This window comes from Clarias gariepinus, chromosome 22 (genome assembly GCF_024256425.1).
Source record: "Clarias gariepinus isolate MV-2021 ecotype Netherlands chromosome 22, CGAR_prim_01v2, whole genome shotgun sequence".
NCBI classification, from domain to species: domain Eukaryota; kingdom Metazoa; phylum Chordata; class Actinopteri; order Siluriformes; family Clariidae; genus Clarias; species Clarias gariepinus.
Genome location: NC_071121.1, coordinates 22,633,603 through 22,655,219, shown reverse-complemented (window position 1 = coordinate 22,655,219; position 21,617 = coordinate 22,633,603). Strand labels below are relative to the sequence as shown.

The following is a 21,617-nucleotide window of genomic DNA, read 5'->3' as shown; positions in this document are numbered from 1 at the left end:
ACTGAGTCATAACGATTCAGGGTGTGGTGGAACCTTCCAAGGTTCCATTATATTGAAATAAACCTACAGGGTTTTTTCATGGAAGAAAGTAGAAGGAAGCCAAACCTCTTTTTCTGATTTCTTGGGCTCCAGCAAGGGGTGCCAGTGTGCAATGGGTTTGCGCGGGTATGCCAGCATCTCATTCCAGTGGTCTCTGCCGAGGCCCTCGGCTTCACACCCGACACGGTTCACGCCGATGATCTCATTATGACCCACTCTGGACAAGGAAGTAAAGAATACACATGTACAAACCATGCGTAATATATATATACCAAATAATTCGCTTTAATTACTAAACATTACCCTGTCAAGTGCTCTGATTTGGTCTGAAAGTTTTTAGATTATTTTCTATGAAAGCAGCTCTGGCTGCAAGGGTTATATCAATGCACCCATTCGGCACAACATATAAATGTGGACATTGTACTGTACTGTAGTGCCATATGAGGCAAACGTCACATGCAGATGTTTATTCATCTGTCTTCATAGGTGTAATTGTAATCTATTATGTGCTTTTGCTTACTAGAGCAAAAATATCATAGAAACCACACGTAAAGGTTTCAATGTCTGTATAAACAGAAGCTTCCTTGTGACTACAATTACCGTCTCCTGACCTTTTCCCCAGAGCTTTAATATAAGTGTAAGTGTCACTTTCTATTTTTCTCTCTGGGGCATGTCCTCTGTTCTGGGACTAAAGACAAAAGCTCACATCTGATAAAAAACAAAATAAAAGGTCAGAGCACATGTTAAGTCCATGTTTCGTGTTCTAAACAGAAATTGTACAGTTTATACACAATAAGTGTACAATTTTTATTCTCTGAGTTCTCAGTGTGCAAAAAAACAAAAGAGGTTTTTTTAAGGACCACCTCACACATCTAGAACCATACATTTGACTTTGTTTAGGAAACCTCCCCAAATGTTTCAATGTGATCTGGTCTAATCAGTCATCTGGTCACATTTATTAATAGTAAAACAGAGCAAGCTACTTTAGGTGTAGATATATTTTTCTCTGTTGTTTCAACAATGCAGTTAAAGCTAACCTGATCTGCAAGAACCACACTTATTCACTGTAAAACCTAGCTCAATTCCTCGGGTTGAGAGTGACTGTAAAAGAATTTTTTTGTTACAGCCCAGCATTATTGATGTTAAATGTTATAAAATGTATTGCTTATAGTGCCTATATTTATTTGACCGATTGACCGGACACTTCAACTTAATGGGTTTAATCAAACCTCTGTCTCTGATAACTGATAGCAATTTAGATTTAATGTGTGTTATTTCAGAATTCTCTATGGCTGTAATAGATATTACAGGTAAAATATTGTCATACACATTTAAATATTGTTTATGAAATAAAAACTGAGGGTGCAGAGCAACTTAATGTGCTTTAAAATTTTAATTTGAAGTCAATGGGAGCATGAATCCTGTCCAGGGTGTACCCTGCCTTCTTCTCTGCCTACTGGGATGGGCTCCAAGCCCCAATGGCTGTGTACACAGCATGAGCAGTATAGAAGCTAAAATGATGAGTGCTTGTTTGTAAAAATGTATAAATAAATAAATAAATAAATAAATAAATGAGAACGATATGCAGGTTAGGCTAATTGCCGTTGCCCGTAGTGTGTAAATAAGTGTGTGTACGTGTGTGCCCTGCGATGGATTGGTACCCTGTCCAGGGTGTACCCTGCCTCGTGCCCTAAGTCTCCTGGGATAGGCTCCCGGTACCCGCGACCCTGAATACAGGATAAAGCGGTATAGAAGATGAGTGATGAGATGAGAGAACATGTGGTCGAGAGGGTAAACTAGTGGACATTCTATGAAAATACTCATAAAGATACATTATATCCCTTTCACAATAACTTACCATTCTTTTACCTCACAAGCTATGCTACTAAGGTATGATGTAATTGGAAAGTAATATGATGTCTAACATAAAGCAGATTAATGGTTACAACCTGAAGTGGATTAATTTTAAATAACGTCAGATTCCGAACCGTTTAATTATACTTCTATCACAATGTATGAGACTGTTTAACCCAAACCAGAACTTATAATATAATCCCCTGCTAATGTATTTATCCCGGCGTTTCACTAGTTCTTGGGTAACATGAAGATACTATCAGTATGCTGGAGCCATGATCAGACTACTGGCTTCGTCAAAAGAAATTCCATCACAAGTCCCGGTTTAACTTGAACACCCCTTGTTTTAGTTATTAATAAACAATATTTATAATCTTTTGTAGATACAATTAATGTTAAGGAACATTTTTTAGACAAGTTAGTTCATGTTACACACATTTTAACAGCTAGAAACAAGCTTCTTTAGTCTAGTCATCTGACTTATACCGTAAGTTGCTGTAAATGAGTTATTGTGTTAGAATATGACGCTTTCATGTCGAATTTATGTGTGAATTAAATAATTCATTGTAAAAAAATCTAAAAACCTCAATTAATAACTAACCATACTATTGTGTTATTAGCTCTATACTGTTATAACAGAAATTTAGATACATGAAACACTAAACCTTGAGTTGTACATACAGGTCGTAGTCCATGACGGAGATGTGCAGGCAGACTTGGTCCATGTTCTCTGGAGGGATGTCGAAAATGATGGCTTCATTGTAGGTGGGGTTAAGTGTATTCTTTTTGATGGTGGTCTTCTTCTTTTTCAAACGCTTCCCATCACAAATAAGAGACACTTTGACGTAGGGGTCTGTGCAAACAGAGGGATATGTTACTCTGATTTGCACATTAAAAAACAATAAGCAAATCATTTTCTGTGCCATGTTCTTTGCTAGTGAGCCCCTTAAGGGATATAAGACATAATAGGAGAAAAATACATCAAAGAAAAAAACTTTTTTTAGCGAGATGGGTGAGAGTATACCCAGGTCAATATAGACAAGTATGCTAGGTTTTTCTTTATTACTTTGTAAATATGTAAAATAAAAAGCAAAACTGTCAGCAACCCTTCATGTAAGGCTAACAAATCGTCTCGGGTTACTTTGCTGTAACCCTGTTCCCTGAAAAGGCGGGAACCAGATGCTGCGTGAAAACGCTATGGGAACATCTTGTCATGTTGCCGGTTGTGAAGCATGTGTGTACCAAACACGCCAAATTTTTGGCTTTTATAACCTCGGTCAGGTGACCTCATCTGATAGGACGCACCTGCAGGTTATAAATAGGAGTGAACCGGTGAAATTGGGACGCAGCATCTCGTTCCCGCCTTTTCAGGGAACAGGGTTACAGCAAAGTAACCCAAGATGTTCCCTTTCAAAGGCTACACTCGATGCTGCGTGAAAACGCTATGGGCCCGGAGTAGCATGAACATCCAAACTATAAATGTAATAAATGTGTGCGGAGAGGACAACCCTCCGTGTCACACACTTGCTGTAGGGGAATACCTCTTGCTAGTGCAATAGATGAGGCATCCCCCTGGTTGAATGAGCCCTGATTCCTAGAGGCGAAGTGAGCCCACGCGCCTCATAGGAGAGGGCAATAGCATCTCTCACGCAGCTTGCGGCTTCAACACATGTAAAAGCTGCTCTGACTTATGCCACTGGCTAATGCGGTGGACGTAAATCTGAAGAGCACGTACTGGACACAGTAAGTGAAGTCTTTCCCTTTCCGAAGCTATAAAGGAAGAGGACAGAAGGCTTCAAAACAATAGGATGCATGTTGGCAAATGTGTGCGGAGAGGACCAACCCTCCGCGTCACATACTTGCTGCAAGGGAATACCTCTTGCTAGTGCAATAGATAAGGCGATTCCCCTGGTTGAATGAGCCCTGATTCCTAGAGGCGAAGTGAGCCCACGCATCTCATAGGAGAGGGCAATAACATCTCTCACGCAGCTTGTGGCCCCGAAACATGTAAAAGCTGCTCTGACTTACGCCACTGGCTGATGCGGTGGACGTAAATCTGAAGAGCACGTACTGGACACAGTGAGTGAAGTCTCTCCTGCTCCGAAGCTGTAAAGGCGGAGGACAGAAGGCTTCAAAAACAATAGGGATGTCCGATCCTCTTAAAGAGGTAACACCATTTAAAAAAAACATCTTAAGGGTCAGAAACCTGAGGCGCTGACTCTAGTGATTCAACAAGGGGGCACAAGCCAGAGGACAAATTTTTTCTGCAGAAACTCCAGCACTGAAACAATTCGGCAGTGGACTTGGTCTACCTGCTTCGTCATGCACCAACTTTCAAATACATTCTATTTGAGGGGAGGCAGCCCTAGTACTTAGAATAGTCTTAATTACGCTGGCTGGAAGACCAGCTTGACTTAGAGTCAGAGAGTAGTAAAGGGGACATTTGCTGATCTTGTGAGGCAAAGAGGTCCACCTCCGCTACATGAAATTTTCCCAGAATGTAAATCGCCCTGAGGGACAGGAATCTGGTGCGCTAGCTATTTAGTGGCGCGAGCACAGTCCGCCCTGGCGATTAATATATGAGACTGCCATAGTGTTGTCCACCCGCACTAGGACATGGTAGTCTCAACTGCTGGAGGAAGTGCTTTAGGGCCTGAAATAGAGCCATGATTTTGAGGCAATTGATGTGCCGTGCAAAAAGATGGCCTCTCCAGCTCCCTTGGGCTGGACGGTCATTTAAGACCGCACCCCAGCCCATGAGGGAAGCGTCTGTCATTAGCATCTGCGACGACAAGACGAACTTAGAGTGGGACCCAGAGTCAGAAACCGGGGTCTGAACCACATAGGAAGGGTACGAAGCACCTGGCGCGTAGCCCTTATCGGGGATTGGCCCTAGAGTAAAATCCCCTGGTTCTTAGCCACAACTGAAATGCTCTCATGTGCAGAAGGTCCAAAGGTGTCACCGTGGATACAGCTGCCATGAGAGCTAAGATCTCTGAAAGTGATGGTCACTTTCTGGTCTAGCTTGATTTCCTTGACGGTGTTGAGAATGGATTCGACTCGAGCGGGAGACAGCTGTGCCCGCTTACGCTCAAATTCCATGTGACACCCAAAAATGTTGTCCTCTAAACAGGAAAGAGCATGCTTTCATGGCATTGGATCTCAATCCTAGGAAACAAAGATTAGCTAGAACGACATGCTAATGTCGAAGCGCTAGCTACCGAGACTGGGCCAGCCAGTCATGTAATTCAATACGGATGCTCTGGAGTCGTAAGAGCCAGAACTACATCCATGTATTTTGTGTATGTGCGGGTGAAAAAGCTAGACCAAATGGAAGGACCCGATACTGGTAAGCTTCGCCCCCGAAAGCGAACCTCAGGAACCTCCTGTGTTGTGGCAATATTTCCATTGATTTATTTTTAGATAGCGGTAAAGCCCGCAAAATCAAAAAAATTGGACGCAGCCCCCCGTTCCTCTTGCACTTTCCGGTTTCATGGAAGTGGAGACGACGCTATTGAAACGCAGAGGGTGATGTGAGAACTGAATCCTGTAGTTTCTCTGTATAGTGCTTAGTACCCAAGGAGATATACTTGGCAGTAGCTTCCACGCTGCCAGTTTCTCAGAAAGGGGCAAAGCTCAGCGGCTTGGTTAAAAGGGGGGGGGGGGGGGGGGGGGGGGGGGTTAGATGTTCGGCATCCTGAAACACGGCAGGAAAAACCTGAAGAACTAACATTTTATTGGAGACTGGAGTTGCCCGAAACACCAATGGTGGCGGAGCAAGAACACCAACCTCCTGGGGGTGCCAGGGAGAACACTTCATTCTTTAAAAGGAATTCTGCGTGCCTCTCCCGATTGGGGGGCCACCCCCCACAGTCCTGGGCACATGAACCTCAGGGCTTCTTTGTGAAGACAATATGCCAGCCTGACCTCTTTTGAGGCGGATTGCGTGACACACCCCAATCTTGCGAGGGGGTGCCAAGCTCAAAAACACTCTCCTTGTGTGTTTCACGCCCCGCAACAGTCAGACCCGGTCGAGACTGGGTGGCCGACAGTCCCGACTCTTGAGCAAGGCGGGGAAGGAATTTCCCGAAGGCTTGTTATATAACTTCGCCTCATGAACCTAGTGGCGACCGAGTTAACGACATCGCCAAGTAGGCCGGGAGGCGAGATGGGGCATCGAGGAGGAATACACCATCCTTCTCCTTAATGCCCCTGAGGTTCAACCACAAGTGCCTCCCTGCGGAGACCATAGCAGCCATAAAACGGCCGATAGCACGAGCCGTCTGCTTTGTTGCACGAAGAGACAAGTCTGTGGCCCGGCGTAAGTCCAATACGCCTTACCTTGCAGAGCCCCGCCAGTACTCAAGTCTCTCAGCAGGTCAGCCTGGTAGGCGTGCAAAACCGCCATGGTGTGCAATGCGCCAACCTGACCTGCTGCCTGAAAAGCTTTTCCCTCCAGGGAAGATAAAAAGTTTACACAGCTTGAAAGGAAGTAATAGCTTTTCAGGAAGGATGATGTCCCAGAAGAGAAATAGCCTGGAAACGTCTCTTCTATCTGGGTGTCATCATATAACTCCGCGTTCCTACCTCAATTATATTTAAATAAATAAATAAGTTGATGGCAGGAAAACACGGGATGAATACAGCTTACTCCATGAAAGGGTTAACTCATATGGAGATTGCTAAGAAAAGGGGAGAGAGCGTCGTTGAGGCTCCGCCCCCGGCCACCCGACAGAACCTGCCGTCTATGTTTTTATTTATTTATTTTTAAGTGCTTAGAAGCTATTACCATCTCCGCGGAAGCAAGAGAGTATTTTTATCCTTGCCCATTCACAAGAAGCGCAGCGCGCGCTTTAGAGCGGACAGAGGGATTTCCCGATCCGATGAGAACGCGAAAGAAAGGAGTTTTAAATCCGTCTCTCACTGCTCTGCCGGATGCACGTGTTTAAGCCCCAGGAATGCGCGGCGGCTCGTAGATTCTCAAGGAATGCGAGGCGCGCGCGTAGCACTTAATCGAAGCAGTAAAGTGTAGAGATCGCCCTCCGATATGGATTATACACACGGAGGGACATCTCGTTTAAAACTCTGCCATTATCGGTGAGTCAAACACTTATTTTTGCTGGTTAGACACACGCTCACAACTAGGTGAAGACAAGAATCTGAGGAATGTTTCCGGTTCACTCCTATTTATAACCTGCAGGTGCGTCCTATCAGATGACGTCACCTGACCGAGGTTATAAAAGCCAAAAATTTAGCGTGTTTGGTACACACATGCTTCACAACCGGCAACGTGACAAGATGTTCCCATAGCGTTTTCACGCAGCATCGAGTGTAGCCTTTGAAAGGGAACCCACCTTCCATGTTTTGATTGGTTAAAAGAATTCTGTCTCATCTATTATTGGTTAGAAATCTAGTGCACATGATTTACAGTTTAGCTCAATATTTGTTTTATTTATTTCAATATTAAATATCAGTTTATTTATTATAATTATACATTTATGTATTATTATACAACAGTTATCGCCAGTCAAATAATCTGATATGACAAGAGGGTTTCCATGAGTGGTGATAACAGATGGTAACTGCACTAGGTTTTCTAACAATCATTAATTATGTTGTCTGTCGAAGCGCGGATGAAAGTAGGTCAGTATGGTCTGCAGTACTTGAAAGAGGAGAGAGCAGCTGCATGCTAAAACCCACACTCAAACCCAGTCTTGGAAGCACTTTGTACAAAAAAAAGGCTGTGTTGTTCTGTTCATGGCTAATATGAGCTACAAAGCTAACTTACTTCTAACACAAGGTTGAATCCTTCTTTAATCAAGGTCACTAATTGGTGTGTGAAACAAGGGAGGGTGAAACTAGCCTTCCATTGAGCAGTATTTGGGATTCAACTCTAAAAACGTATACCTTTTAAATTTTAAGCTATTTAATATTCTAAAGTGGAATAAGTAAAAATATAAAGTAAATCTTGTAAATTTCTCAGGACTGTCCACTAGTTATGGTAGGTTTGAATCATTTTAGTGACTCGGTTCTTTGAACCTCGTTCATCAAAATGAACGAATCTTTTTTTGATTAATTCATTTAGTTCATTTCTAAAGAGTCATTAGAGTCATTAAGAAAGAATCGCTTGATTCTGTTTTCTGTACATTACCTAAGAGAGTTTTGCGATGACTTGCGCATGTGCGCCCAGTAGAAAATTAACTAATCACTCTCCGAGACTACTCATTCTTCTGAGTCACGTTAAAGATTTGTGCAAAATCATAATCTGTTGATAATAAATGGCATTTGTAGAATTGTTGTATAAAAGCATTTTTACACTCGAGGTTAAGCTGTTGTACTGAATATTAGCATGACTGTGATATCTTCAGCAATTCAGCTGCACCCTCATGCCTATGAACACATCACAGCTGTGCTGATATTTAATACAACAGCACAACCTTGAGTGTGACATTGCTTAATTAAGAATTTATCGATAATGATGGTTCATAAAATAATAAAGAACAATTGCAAAACAGTTAGCCAGCTGCTGTTAGCATGCCTGAGTGAGGTTAGGAAATTTAAACTTTTGCAGCTTGATTAGCTACAAGAATTTAATCTCCTCTATGGCAATTTTTTCCACTTTCTCCCTATTACTTTGGCACTTTACATTGAGGCTACTACTACCAGTTAGTCGCGAAGGCTGAAGACTATCACGTGTTTCCTCCGAACCACGTGATGCCATCCAACCACATCTTTTCGAACTGCTCCCTCACGTACTGTTGGTGACGGTGTAACACACTCTGAGGACAGCGCTATCCGCTCCCTCCGCTTGCGTGAGCTCACAGACGCCCCTGACTGGCTGTAGTGCCGTGATTAATGTGGGAGCACTAATTACCTCTCGTCCCTCCTTTCTGCTAACATCACCTTCACTGTTTGAAATGAACGAGTGATCAAACAAATATGACATGTTTAAACCCAATTAGCATAAGTAGAGATATGATAAAGACAGTATGATAAAGAACCTACAACTCAACATTTTGGCAGATTAGTGTATAATATAACAACACAACACAAAAGTCCAATACAATTCTTCTCTGTTTCATATAATGCAAATTATATGAAAATTATAATGCATATTATTTTTGTATGTTTAAAAATTTTGAATTTTTTTTTTTTTTTTTAATTAATCAGTCCCAAGCCCTGTACTTCTGATGTGTTTGGTACTGCCACCACTGGAATCAGGATCCCAAGTAGACACACGTCCATGCACCATGCTTAAAATATCCAACCTCAGCAGGATAATTCAACTCAAAACTTAATGATGATTGATTAGATAGAGCAGGTGTGTTGGGATTAGTTTAAATCATGTGGGTCAGGAGGTCCCAAGGACTGGAATCTTTCTCTTCAACTTTGATTTGTTAGATCGTGGATAAATTAGCTTAGTATTCAAAACGAGTCACACATTTGAGCACGTTATTGAACCGAGCAGTATAATACAGTCCACTATCATTACCGCATACTAATTTCCAACTTTACCTTTCAGTGAGAGATATGTATGATTTATTGTTTTTGTACTTTAGTCAGACATAAAACTACTTCCAGCTCAAGCGGAACTAATTGGATGGGGACGTTTGACTCAGACACCAAATGTGCTTTGGGCACATTTTAATAGCCTGGGTTTATTCTGTAATTCTGTATTAAATTTGCTAGTGACTTGAAACATTTATTATTTTTTTCAGCTGTCAAATATTGCTCCCATTTTAAACCATTATATAATGAGACGCTTAGGGTTTATATTCATTGCTTTGAGTTCATACTGAAGGCCATTATATATGGAAATATAAAAAAAATCGAAAAACTTAAAAAGTTATGTCATGGATCATTAAGATTATATTAGTCAAAGTGAGTTATTAATAGATATGAAACAATGGAAAGACAACTTTAAGAAGATTGTTTTAAAGACACCTACCTGAATAGCCTGTGATGTCCATGGCCTTAAGATTCCTGCATTTAATAACAGTAAGTGTAAGTCTGCCAGCTGTAGGCAGGTAGCATAGTGAGAACATGATCTCCCCAAGGTCCACGCTCTCCTGTCTCACACACAAACATTATGTCAGTGCACTAAAAATCAACATGTGGAAACACTGAATGAGCAGGAAAAGTGAGAGCTACTGTAGTTCTTTGACGAACACTGAATTTTAAACCTTTACCGACATGTTCTTTCACAAAACAAACTCGCAGGAAATATCACTCACTCACTCATTGTCTATACTGCTATATTCTGTATAAAGGGTCGCGTGGGGCCTAAAGCCTATCCTAGGAGACTTAAGGCATGAGGCGAGGTACACCAAGGATGGAGTGCCAATCCATTGCAAGGCATACACACTCACACACAACAAGCAATCTGGGAACGGCAATTTGGGAACTGCAGCACCTGGAGAAAAACCTCCAAGCACAGGAAGAACATGCAAATTCCATGCACACAGACCCTAGGTGGGAATTAAACCTAGACCCTGGAGGCACAAGGCAACAGTGCTAACCACTAGGCCACCATGTCACCTGAGCAAAATCAGAGTCAGTTTTATTTGTATAGACTTTTTGAAAATAGACTTTATTGCAAAGCAGCCCAAGAAATAGAAATTCTGGATATGAATTGAAAAATGTATACATTTATAGCTCGATCAGTTTGTCCCTGTCGGTATACAGGATGGCAGGGGGCCTGGAGCTTATCCCAGGAGATTTAGGGCACGAGGCGGGGGACACCCTGGACAGGGTGTCGATCCATCATAGATCGCACATACAGTTTTATACACACACGCTTATTCGCACGCTATTTAATCGCCAATCAACCTAATCTTCTTGTCTTTAAACTGTAAAAGAAAACCAGAGAACTCTGAAAAAATCACCAAGCGCGGAGAGAACATGCGAACTCCATGCATACAGACCTGACGCGGGAATCAAACATGGAGCCTGGAGGTTCAAGGCGACAGTCTTAACCAGACTTAACCATTAAGCCACTGTGCCGTCGCCAAAGGCGATGCTGGCAAGAAAAATATTCTTGAAAGGTCAGGAGGAAGAAACCTCAAGAGGCACCAGACTCAAAAGGGAACACATTCGCATCTGGGTGATACTAGATCCTGTACCATCACTGCTGTAAATGAATCCTTTGTATAACTTGTGTTATAGTTCAAGAGTGCAAATGCAATTTAATTAAAATAAAGTCAATTTTGTTGAGGTTACTAACTGGTTACTGATGGATACTTGGGTAAAAATCTGCACATCCATTCATAAAAATGTCAGAGAATCATATACTGTATCACATGCAGATAAGAATTGAAATGATTAACAGAATGAGTAATTATTAGAAGTTCATACTGTAGGTCCCTTAACTACCTGTAGTATTATAGACAGCATTAGGTAACATTATGAATGCATGACTAAAGTGTGTGATGACCTGGAAAAATATGGGAGATGTTCAAGTCAAACTGGGATTTGTGATGAAATTTCCCACAAATGAAGACATAAAACCGATTGCCATTTACAAAAGACTTCAAGCACAGCATGGTGATTATACTCAGAATGATGCAAAGGTGTTAAAGAAGGCTGTACATCCATGAATTACGATCCCGCGCAAGGTGTCTTAAACAGCACGGCAGTCGTTTTCGTGAGCATTAAGCGAGTGGAGGCTTTTCAGACGAGAAGCAGGCAGTTGAATCATGGTGTACATAATCTCTGGTGTACTGAGAAACCTTTCATTCTTGATGGAATTCAAGCATTAGGCAAACACTGGGATAAGTCCATTAGTATAGCAGGGGCTTATATTAGAGAAATAAAGGGTTTTTAATTCTCTTGAGCGCCCCTTAAAATTTACATAGTGGCATTTCTAGTGTATATACACTGGAGTTCAGGTAAAATTATATATTTTTAAAATCAGGGTAACACCAAGCATAAAAAGGAGAAACTTTGCACTGTGATTATGGCACAGAAACTGTGCAGACCTTTTGACCAGCGGTATCTAATTACAAATGGAATCGATTAGATTTATGTCCATTTTACTACAGTACATTGCCCAGGTGTAAACCTCAGCCTGCCACATAACACAATAAAATTTCTATCCTTAAGTTTAGACTATGTAGTAAGAAACGATTCATGTGAAATGTGCATTTTTTTTTTATATTTAACAATAATAATCAATCTGTTACAAAATAATATAAATTCATTAGGTTCTTATGGCCAATGCACTTATCCCAATGTTTCGTTAGTGCTTGGAAACCATTAAGGTAGAAAGTTTTCTCAGTATGCTGGAGCCATGATCGGACTGCCTGCTTCACATCTGAAATGCTGGGCCAAACAGACCCCAAACACAGCTTTGGCGGGTTACCCCGTGACTTCTTCAAAGCTATTCGTCGATTCTCAAGCATCTGGTGTTTCACTTGCTGGAATGGAAACAACTCACCAGGACTTACAGGAACGACTGCAGTGGGCTCCGAGCCACCTCGACAGGGATCATCTTTCACAGACATATGGCCTTCCTTAAAACGTTTGCACAATCAAATGTTTTACTGCAACCGAGAGCCTCATCACTGTACTGTGCTTGAAGTCTTCTGTAAATGTCAATCAATTTTATGCCATCTCATCATCTGCTTGTTCCACCCTGTGTTCAGCATGACAATAACTGTGTTGAGAAATCACGATCAGCAAGCAAGGCTCTGGACAGGTTTAAGACGGTTGTCTGCTTCTACTGTATCACTGCATTTGCATAATCCATAGCCAGTGTAACTCTGGACAAAGATACCTTAGGCGTAATTAAAGCATAATTTTTTTGTGAATGTATATTTATACCTTCTTAAACTTTATTTTTCAGCTGCATTGTCAGACTTGTTTTATTCCAGAGAGATATACTGTAGATAAGGCTTTAGTAATTTAGTTTTTTTTTTTAAATACATAAAGTAACACAAATGTTACTTAGTTTTTAAGGCAAAATTAATGTTCAGCAACTGCTTTTTTTCTCGACACAGTACTTATTAAATACTGGAATACTAATGCGAAAACATTTTTTCTTTCTTTTCATGACTCACACTTTATAGCCAGCAAAACCTCTGTCTCTTTTGCATCCTCAAAGCAACAGTACCTTTACTCTTTTTTTTTTTTCTGGTAGCGTACTGTTTTTGTTTCTTTGTCAGTTTCTCTCAAACTGACTGGGAATAATTTGTCAATCAGACTTAAGTATAACAATTCCGGAGCTCATATGTATGTGATTAGGCCCTGGGAAACATTTTAAGTGGATATCTGCTGCTACAGCTTGGCATGTCTGTCTCTGACTGCCAGGTGGACTTTAATAGGCCTGTGACTCACTGCTGTGGTCTGAGTGGTGGGCTGTTTGGACAGATCCCGCCACCCTGGCCAATTAGCTCTTTTACGACTCTAAGAAAAGACGCCATCCCAACTGGGTGCTAATTATCCATCACTACTGCCGAAGATCTCTGACTTTTTGTCACTACGCAGCTTCGGCAGGTTACCCTTGACTTCTTCGAAGCTATTCCCAAGTTCGAGCCAGGTCAATAAAAAGCCAAAAAACATGCCAGTGACAGCTTTAGACGCCGAGCTCACTCAAGCCTGTTAGGATGCTAAGCATGTAAGATGAACAGGAAGGGCTGTTATTTAGCCAAAGTGCCTGAGTCAGTCTCATCCTGTCCACAGCATTAAGACTGGCGGAAACTCTAATCACTTTAAATGAGCCGGCTAAGCCGCTCAGGGATGGACAGGGTCCCCGATTCTTCTCCTGCTGTGGCTTAACGTCTGTCTGCATGCAAAGTTGATTTGCACAGGCACTAATGTGTGTGCAAGGATGCTATTAAAAGCTGCTTAAGGGAAGCACCAATATAATCACTTTTAAAAGGAAAAAGTGTCTAGGAAGTACCACTAAGTGCACTTTGATAGAATAGAAGTATAACAGAAGCCGATATTACAGTTGACTGCTACAGTACTTTCACAAGGGTCGAAGACAAAAGATGGGTGTTCCTGTGTGTTGTAACAACCTGTGTTTAAGAAGTTAACTTTCTAAAGGCCTCTGGAAGTTTACATGGGGTCAATTCCATGTTAAAAACTGCACTTGTATTCTTCGCCCCCATGTTTCCATACTAGCAGGTTATTAAAAAAATACACTACAACATGAAGGTTGAGGTCAAGCTGTTCTTTTAAGCTTTTCCCCTTTGCATCTTCTCTCTAAGATGGAAAACTGTATTATTTGTGCCTTGGTAACTTACAAGAGAAATAAAGAGATGCTGGTGCGCAGGGGTGAAAGTAGTTTTAAATTCTTTGTCGATGCTAATATCGCTACATCTTTTCTTTTCAAGAATACTTGAAAAAGCATCCCAGAATAATAAATCAAACGCACACTTTCACAGGAGTGAAAAAAGGACGCGTACTGTATGTGCGGTACACAGAGAATCTTTAGAGAATCCCTGATCATCACCTCACATACATCTTGTCTGAGCTGCTGTTGGAATAAAACAGAATATTATAAAACATAACACCTTATTTTGCTGCACATTTTACTTGGACGTTTTTGTAACAAAAGTCTGACTGCCAAGGTCTGGATACTAGTTAATAAGGAGACAAAGTGTTGTGTAAGATGAGATAACGTTAGCAGATGTGTTTTTCTTGCTTAAAGTGCTACCATGACTGGTTTTGAATGTGGGTCAACTGATGACTGATAATGTCAGCACCCTATGCATGTGTAGGGACAAAAAGTTGCATGAATTCTAATCTGGCCATTCTTATTCAAGTCACATGACCACGTATTGCATATGTATCCTATCTAGGACCACATTTGAAAGTGACTCATTAGATTTGTGCGTTCAGATAGCCTTAAAAAGTCAGATTTATGCCACATTAGGGTAAAAATGTCGCTTCAGGTTGGTAATGTGAATGCGGCTGGGTCTGTGTTGTACTTTTACATAAAAACCATACTGGCATCTGTCACATATTTGTTCTGTGCAAAATATTTTATTCTGTCAGACGACCAAAAAACAACAAACAAGACAAACAAGTCAGGTTTTTGGGGGCTTCAGTTGCTGCTGCTTACATGTATGATGGATAGTGACAACTGTTTTTTTTTTTACTGTTTTGTTTGCCCTGAATGCATTGCCATAAGAGACGTGTCCTTTGAGCCATTCTAAGGGTCTAAAATGCCAAATACATTACGCTTCCCTGCTTGTCAATGAGCTAATTCGTGATGAAACAGTCACTGTAATGAACATGAAGCCATATCAAAGCTGTCTAATCCCAGCTTTCTGCTGGACTCCATGTCTCGTTTCATCTCTTGCATCACCGCTTCTTCTATAATTGAGTGTAGCAAAGTAGTTTTTTTTCTTTCTTCACTTCTAGCATCAGTTACTACTGTATGCATGAAAACACTGAAACAATTAGTGCCGCCATGACGGAAGTATGATCATTTCACATTTCACATGTCTTTTAGGATTAAATAGTTTTTTTTTTTTTTTTCAGAAAATCAGTTTAAAAGACTTAACAAGATATTTTTTCCATGTTTATTCTCACTGTGCTTTTCCTTAATGCATGTTTCACTGAGGAACTCGACTTTCCTTCATTTGTCCTCGAGTGTAAAACAGCATTTTGTCTTCAAAATCCACAAGAGCAATCTTCAAAATAAATGTTATCCAGCAGTCTAATGACTACTAAAGAAACGTTCTGTCATTGGCAGGTTTTATTATTTAAGTCACAGGTGGGATTATTTATGGCTGGTCTCAAAGGTTTTTCAAGCACTTTCAGAAAAAAGAATCTTTTTTAGAAAATATTTTTATATATTATATATGTTTATTATATATACTTCTTTTAAAAGTTTAAATAAAGTATGTGCAGGACAGAGATTGCATAGACTTATATTCAGACCACAAAGCTAACACAATGCACTGGATCAAATGCAATTCTACAAGGCAAAAAACTATTAATTAAAATTAAATTTCATTCAACATTTGTCCTTGCCTAGCTTTGATTAGTGTCCTGGAATATGCCTGGGAAAACGCCATACAGTCAAGTCGTTATTGTATTGCTCCTAGATCTGACCAGATGAAGCAACCCCACACTGTATCATAAACTGCCTCCAGAGGCATATATATTTCTATTTTCAGGTTAAATTTTTTCTAGTTAAATTTTTATTTAAATTATCTATCATATTTCTTCTATTGATATTTATTACTTATAAGTTTTAATTCTCTTTTTAAGGTCACTGGCGGTCGTGTAAGCATTTCACTACATTTCGTACTGTGTATGACTGTGTATGTGACAAATAAAATTTGAATTTTTTTTTTTTTTTGAGGCTTGTACAGTGGCCACTATGCATTTCAGTGGTCCTCTCTTACCCTGATGCACTCACGGCTCTGGAATAGGATCTGGAATCATCAGACTACATGACATTTTTTCATTGTTTCAAAGTCCATTCTTTTTTGCTTTCTAACCCATTCAAGCATTTTTTTTTCTTGATGACTTTTACCAACAAGTGGTTTGTTATGGCCACAAAGCTGTTTAGTCCCAATCCTCTAAGTTCTCATAGCATTGCTTGCAAGTTCTCTTCATGCTTAGTGGGTTTCCTCCAGGTACTCTGGTTTCCTCCTTTAGTCATAAAGGACATACCAATTAGGCTAACTGGTGTTTCCAAATTGCCCCTCGTTATTAAATGCGTGTGTGAATGTTGACCGGAAGTCTTACCACAGCCGTAAATAAGTACTATGGTAATCACTACTGGCTGCAGCATTTCCTAATTGGACTATAGAGGTTCCTTGATGGATGGAGGGGATATTGTTAAATTAAACATGTAATTTACATTTAAAGTATGTTTTTCATACTTTTCATATTGTATGAAAAGAATCTAGATTTCTTTTTATACAGTATATCAGCATATTGTCTCTACTTTTACAGTCTTATGCAAAAGTTTGGACACCCCTTGATAAATAACAAATTTTGGAGATTTTTTAATTAAAAAAAAGATATTAACACAGTCTCTCTTGGAAATGGAAAAAATGCACAATATTTTCTGCAAACATTGATGCATGGTTACATCTTATGCCATAAATGAACACAAATAAAAACATTATTATGTCACTGTGCAAAAGTTTGGGCACCCTAAGTGTTCCAGGGTCTCAAATTCTTTTTTTTTTTTTTACAAGGTTTCAGACCTTAATCAGCTCGTTAGATCAGATGCATGGCAACAGCTGTCATTAGTAAATGCCAATTTCAAAGCTTTACAAATACTTTGACTCTTCAGGCCTTGTGCACACACTTGCCAACACTCAACAATGACCAAACCATGAGCTGCTCTAAGCAGGTGTGTAAGACTTTGAAAATGAAAGTTATTAATGCCCACAAAGCAGGAGAAGGCTACAAGAAGACAGCAAAGTGGTGTCAGCTTGCAGTTTCCTCGGTGAGAAATGTAATTAAGAGATGGCAGTTCAGGGGAACTGTGGACGTCAAAATAAGATCTGGAAGACCAAGAAAACCCTTTAAGAGAACTGCTCATATGCTGGTCAAATCAAAGACAAATCAAAACACTCATTTGACTGCAAAAAACCTGCAGGAAAATTTAGCAAACTCAGGAGTGGTGGTGCACCGTTTTACAAGACCTTCATGGAAGGTCCTTTTTGAAGAGAGACTGTTAACATCTTTTGAATTAAAAAATTATCTGGAGAAAAAAGGTCTCAAAACGTTTGCATAAGACGGTATATGTTACATTAAATTACATATTAATTGAGTAAAAAAGTATATTTTTACAATAAAGAAAAAAAATATTTGTTTATGTCCATGGGGGTAATTTAAAAACAAAGCTTGTATTTACACTTTTTTTTATATTTTTACTGTATATTTAAAGAGATATTGGATTGTATCGAAAAACCTGTCTGTTTGGCTTTAAATAACAATCTGTCAATAATAATGTAATTTATTGTTGTTGGTGATCATAGAACAGTAGGTACATATTACTTGTAAATGTGTATATAATTTATATCTAAACATTAATTAAGATATTATCTGTACATTTCCAGGTAAGAGATTTGTCAAGACATACTTGACTAGTTTATGTGTTTGGTGATTTCTGCATTACCCGTACAGCAGATTGCTTGAAATGCCAGACCTACAGTGTACTCTAATGAAGCCCGATGATGATGAGGTGTCTGACTTGACATTAATTAGGCTTGTGATCCAGGCTAAAGCCTTAGAAGGAAAAAAAACATCCTGAGAAAGTTCTGAATGCTGAAGAAGAGAGTATAAGGTCATACTAACAGTGCTGTACGATAGATATAAATCATTGAATTTTCTTATCTTAACAAAACACATCGGCACTGTCGAGTAAGATCAATAGGCTAGTATTTTAGTTTTTCCGATTAAGGGATTCTGTTTCTACCATAAACCCTGCATTTCTCTCTTTTTTTTTTTTTATGCACTGCATTGAACAAACTGTCAACGTCCAGTAAATACTGCATATTGCTTGGGATTGGATCGTTTGCTCAAACTGCTACGCATATACAAAGTGTCCTTATCTTTCGTCTCATTACATGAACATCGTAATTTCTGAGTAAATTTGTCCAGTTGTAATTAACTTTACTGATGACCTTTATTGATGCATGTTTTACACTATGTGCTTAAGGTTTAGAAGCGGATATTCATTTAAGTGTGTGCTAAAGGTACTACAGTATTTTGATCCTTTAAAATGGTGCTGAAAATATCAATAAAACTAATGATCTATCAGTGTAATTAATTATTAAAAATGATATGGAAATGTATGCGTGCTGGAACTAGATGGAAGGAAAAAAAAGTATATATTCTCACAGTGGTGGAGTACTGGATATCTTTCCAGATGGAAGTCTCCCTGGAGAGATCGGACACCTCAAACAGGTTTTCCACTTCGACTTCACCGATCATGTCATGCCGAGAGAAGCGGTCAAAGTCGAACACACTGAGGTGGAGCTTCCTGCCATGCAGCTCATCGTAGGGCACTGGGAACTGAAAGATTTCATCAAACGTAGGGTTGAGGGTCTTGCGGTGGACACGTGTCTGGAACTTCTTACGGTCAGGCAGCAGGTAGACCTTGACATAGGGGTCTGAACTGCCGCAGAGGTCTTTAGCTGGCAGGTCAAAGGCTTTGAGGACGTGGACCATGAGTGTCTCATTTTCATAGTCATAACGCAGTGAGAAGTTGATCTTACCACATGTCTTGGCACTACCCTTCTTGGCTGACTCTTCACTCTCAGGCATACTCTGTTTGTAAAGCTCTGGATTGATGCGGCCGATGCTTGTGGATTGCTCGTCCATGTCAACATAACTGTCCCCCAGATCCAGGCTTCCCACCTGCATCTGACGAGGCAGGTGACGTTTGAAGGAGCTGTGTCTTAGAATGAGAATGATGGAGAGAGAGAGAAAAAAAAGAGAGAGAATTTCAAGCTTAGAGATAGGATTTCATAGACAAGCATATTGGATGTAAGGTTGAAATAGTTTCCTGTAACTCACCAATTGTTCTGAATCCTAGGGCTTTGTTTAATCATATTAATATTTATGCATGATATATAATTCCGTTATTCAAAATGCAACAGTTGTTCTTAACATGCTGTTGCGTGGTCGTGAAAGTAATTTTGCCTCAAGTGCTTCGTATTACTTTCACAGCAAAACACATTCATAACAAGCATAATAGGATGGTCTCTGAGAGGAGCATTGCATGTCAAAATGCTAATTAATGACTGCAAAGACTTTTTGCATTCAGTGAAGTTGATTGATCTCCCAGGTAATGGAATATGGATTAACCATCAACCAATTTACTGAATAAATGTGAAGCAGGGATGTATTCTAATTAAATGGCAGAAGCTTTACTAATTAATTACAGATTCAAAGTGCACAAAATGTTTTGGGTTGTTGCTTTTGTCTTAGAAACTCAAAGAGAAAGAAAGGGAGGCTGGTAAGGTAACTATTACTGCTATCACTGCTGACTCAGTATGGATGCTCCACAACAATAATAATCGTTACTACGAGGGGCGTTCAAGTCAAACTTGGATTTATGATGAAATTAAAATAAACAACTGTCATTTCCAGAAGACTTCAACATTTGTATGGTGCAAACATTATTGGTATGGTGCGAACTAATTTCTTTACTTTTCTTTGGATTCTGTCAATAAATAAGATTGAATAGAATTGAATTGTGGCAACTGTACATGCAATCATCAACACCACTCGCACATTACCGGAATCCGGCTGGGAGTTATTGCCACATCCCTCATACGGTCCTGACCTCAGTCCAAGCCATTTCGACATGTTTGGGCCTTAAGGAGTTTCTGGGAGTCCAGCGTTTTACATGTGAAGCAGACAGTCCGATCGATCATGGCTCTGACAAACTGAGAATACTTTCTACCTTGATGGTATCCAAGCACTAGTGAGACACTGGCATGAGTTGCAGGGCATTATATAGAGAAATAAATTAAGTTTTTAACTCTTATAATTGTGTTCTGTTTGTCCTGCACCATCAAGTCCCAGATTGACTTGAACATAGCTTGTATAAATGGAAAAATTTAATGCTTTAATACGAAATCATTGGAAAATATTTGTGGTATAAGAGTAATGAAACACTCTTGATCATGGTGTTATTGGGAAATACTTTTTTTTTATTCTGAGCTGAGCTACTGATTACTTTTCTACAACAGTACAGCCTTCTGTGTTTTATTCTTTGTTTACTGTATGTAACATCCACCACTGAAATTAAGTCACTCTTAGAGATGTAGCAAGCATTTAAAAAAAAAAAAAAGATAAGTAGAACGAGCTTTTTTAAAACTCAAAATGAAAACATTAGTGTTCATTTTAAACAAATATATAAATTCTAGTGAAAGAGAATAAGGAATAAGGGAGATTGCTAAATATGACACTTTTTCCTGTTTAAAGGTCTGTAATTTAATATTTTATATTTTATATTTACAGAAAACTTACAGTAGTAAGTAGTGGTTAGCACTGTCACCTTACACTTCAGTGCCAGGGTTCAATTCCCACCTCGGGATCTGTGTGCATGGACTTTGTATATTTTCCCCGTGCTTGGTGGGTTTCCTCCATGTACCCTGGTTTCCTCCCACAGTCCAAAGACATGCAGATTAGCCTAATTGGCATTCCCAAATTGCCTGTAGTGTGTAATTGCATATGTGAATATTGACTGGAGGTCGTACCAAGTTTGTACAACAGGAATAAACACAGTGGCTTTCACAATCCCTACTGTAGTTGTACTACAGAGGTTCCTAGATGGATGGGTGGAAGCAAGACTTGACGTGATCAAAGGTACTGTAACAGACTGGGTTTAAACACAACTACAGAAAAAATCCAGAAAAGCTTGCTCTCCAGCCTCATTACAAGAATGCTAGGTGCAAAGACTCAATTCATGGCTGGATTATTTATGGAGAGTGCGCTAGGTGGCTGTGATTACAAATCTGGGGAAGTCGATTGAGGTAGTCGTTTATGTGATTGTTTTGGGAAATGTAGTTCATGTTGGTTAGATGCACAGCATTAAGGGATTTTAGGTTTAAACCCCTTAAAAAGAATTGACTGTTTGTTTATTGAGGTAGTTAACACAACAATCATACACTAAAATGAATTTGTCCAAAATACTTAATACATGGAATAGTATCATAAAGACCCCAGTGTATAGTTAGATTTCTGTCCTGCTTTATGTTGTCAACATCTAACTAACATCTAACATACTTCTACAT

General features: G+C 39.8%; 1 protein-coding gene across 1 annotated transcript in view; it reads right to left on the bottom strand.

Annotated features, from left to right (window-relative positions):
• The window catches only part of syt6a (synaptotagmin VIa), an 86,514-nt gene that overhangs the window by 1,310 nt on the left and 63,587 nt on the right, over positions 1 to 21,617 (bottom strand). The window contains exons 4-7 of the mRNA XM_053482585.1: positions 18,712 to 19,270; positions 9,842 to 9,962; positions 2,575 to 2,746; positions 106 to 256 (exon numbers count right to left, since the gene is read on the bottom strand). Coding sequence (XP_053338560.1) covers positions 106 to 256; positions 2,575 to 2,746; positions 9,842 to 9,962; positions 18,712 to 19,270 — 1,003 coding nt within the window. The remainder of the gene's footprint in view (positions 1 to 105; positions 257 to 2,574; positions 2,747 to 9,841; positions 9,963 to 18,711; positions 19,271 to 21,617) is intronic.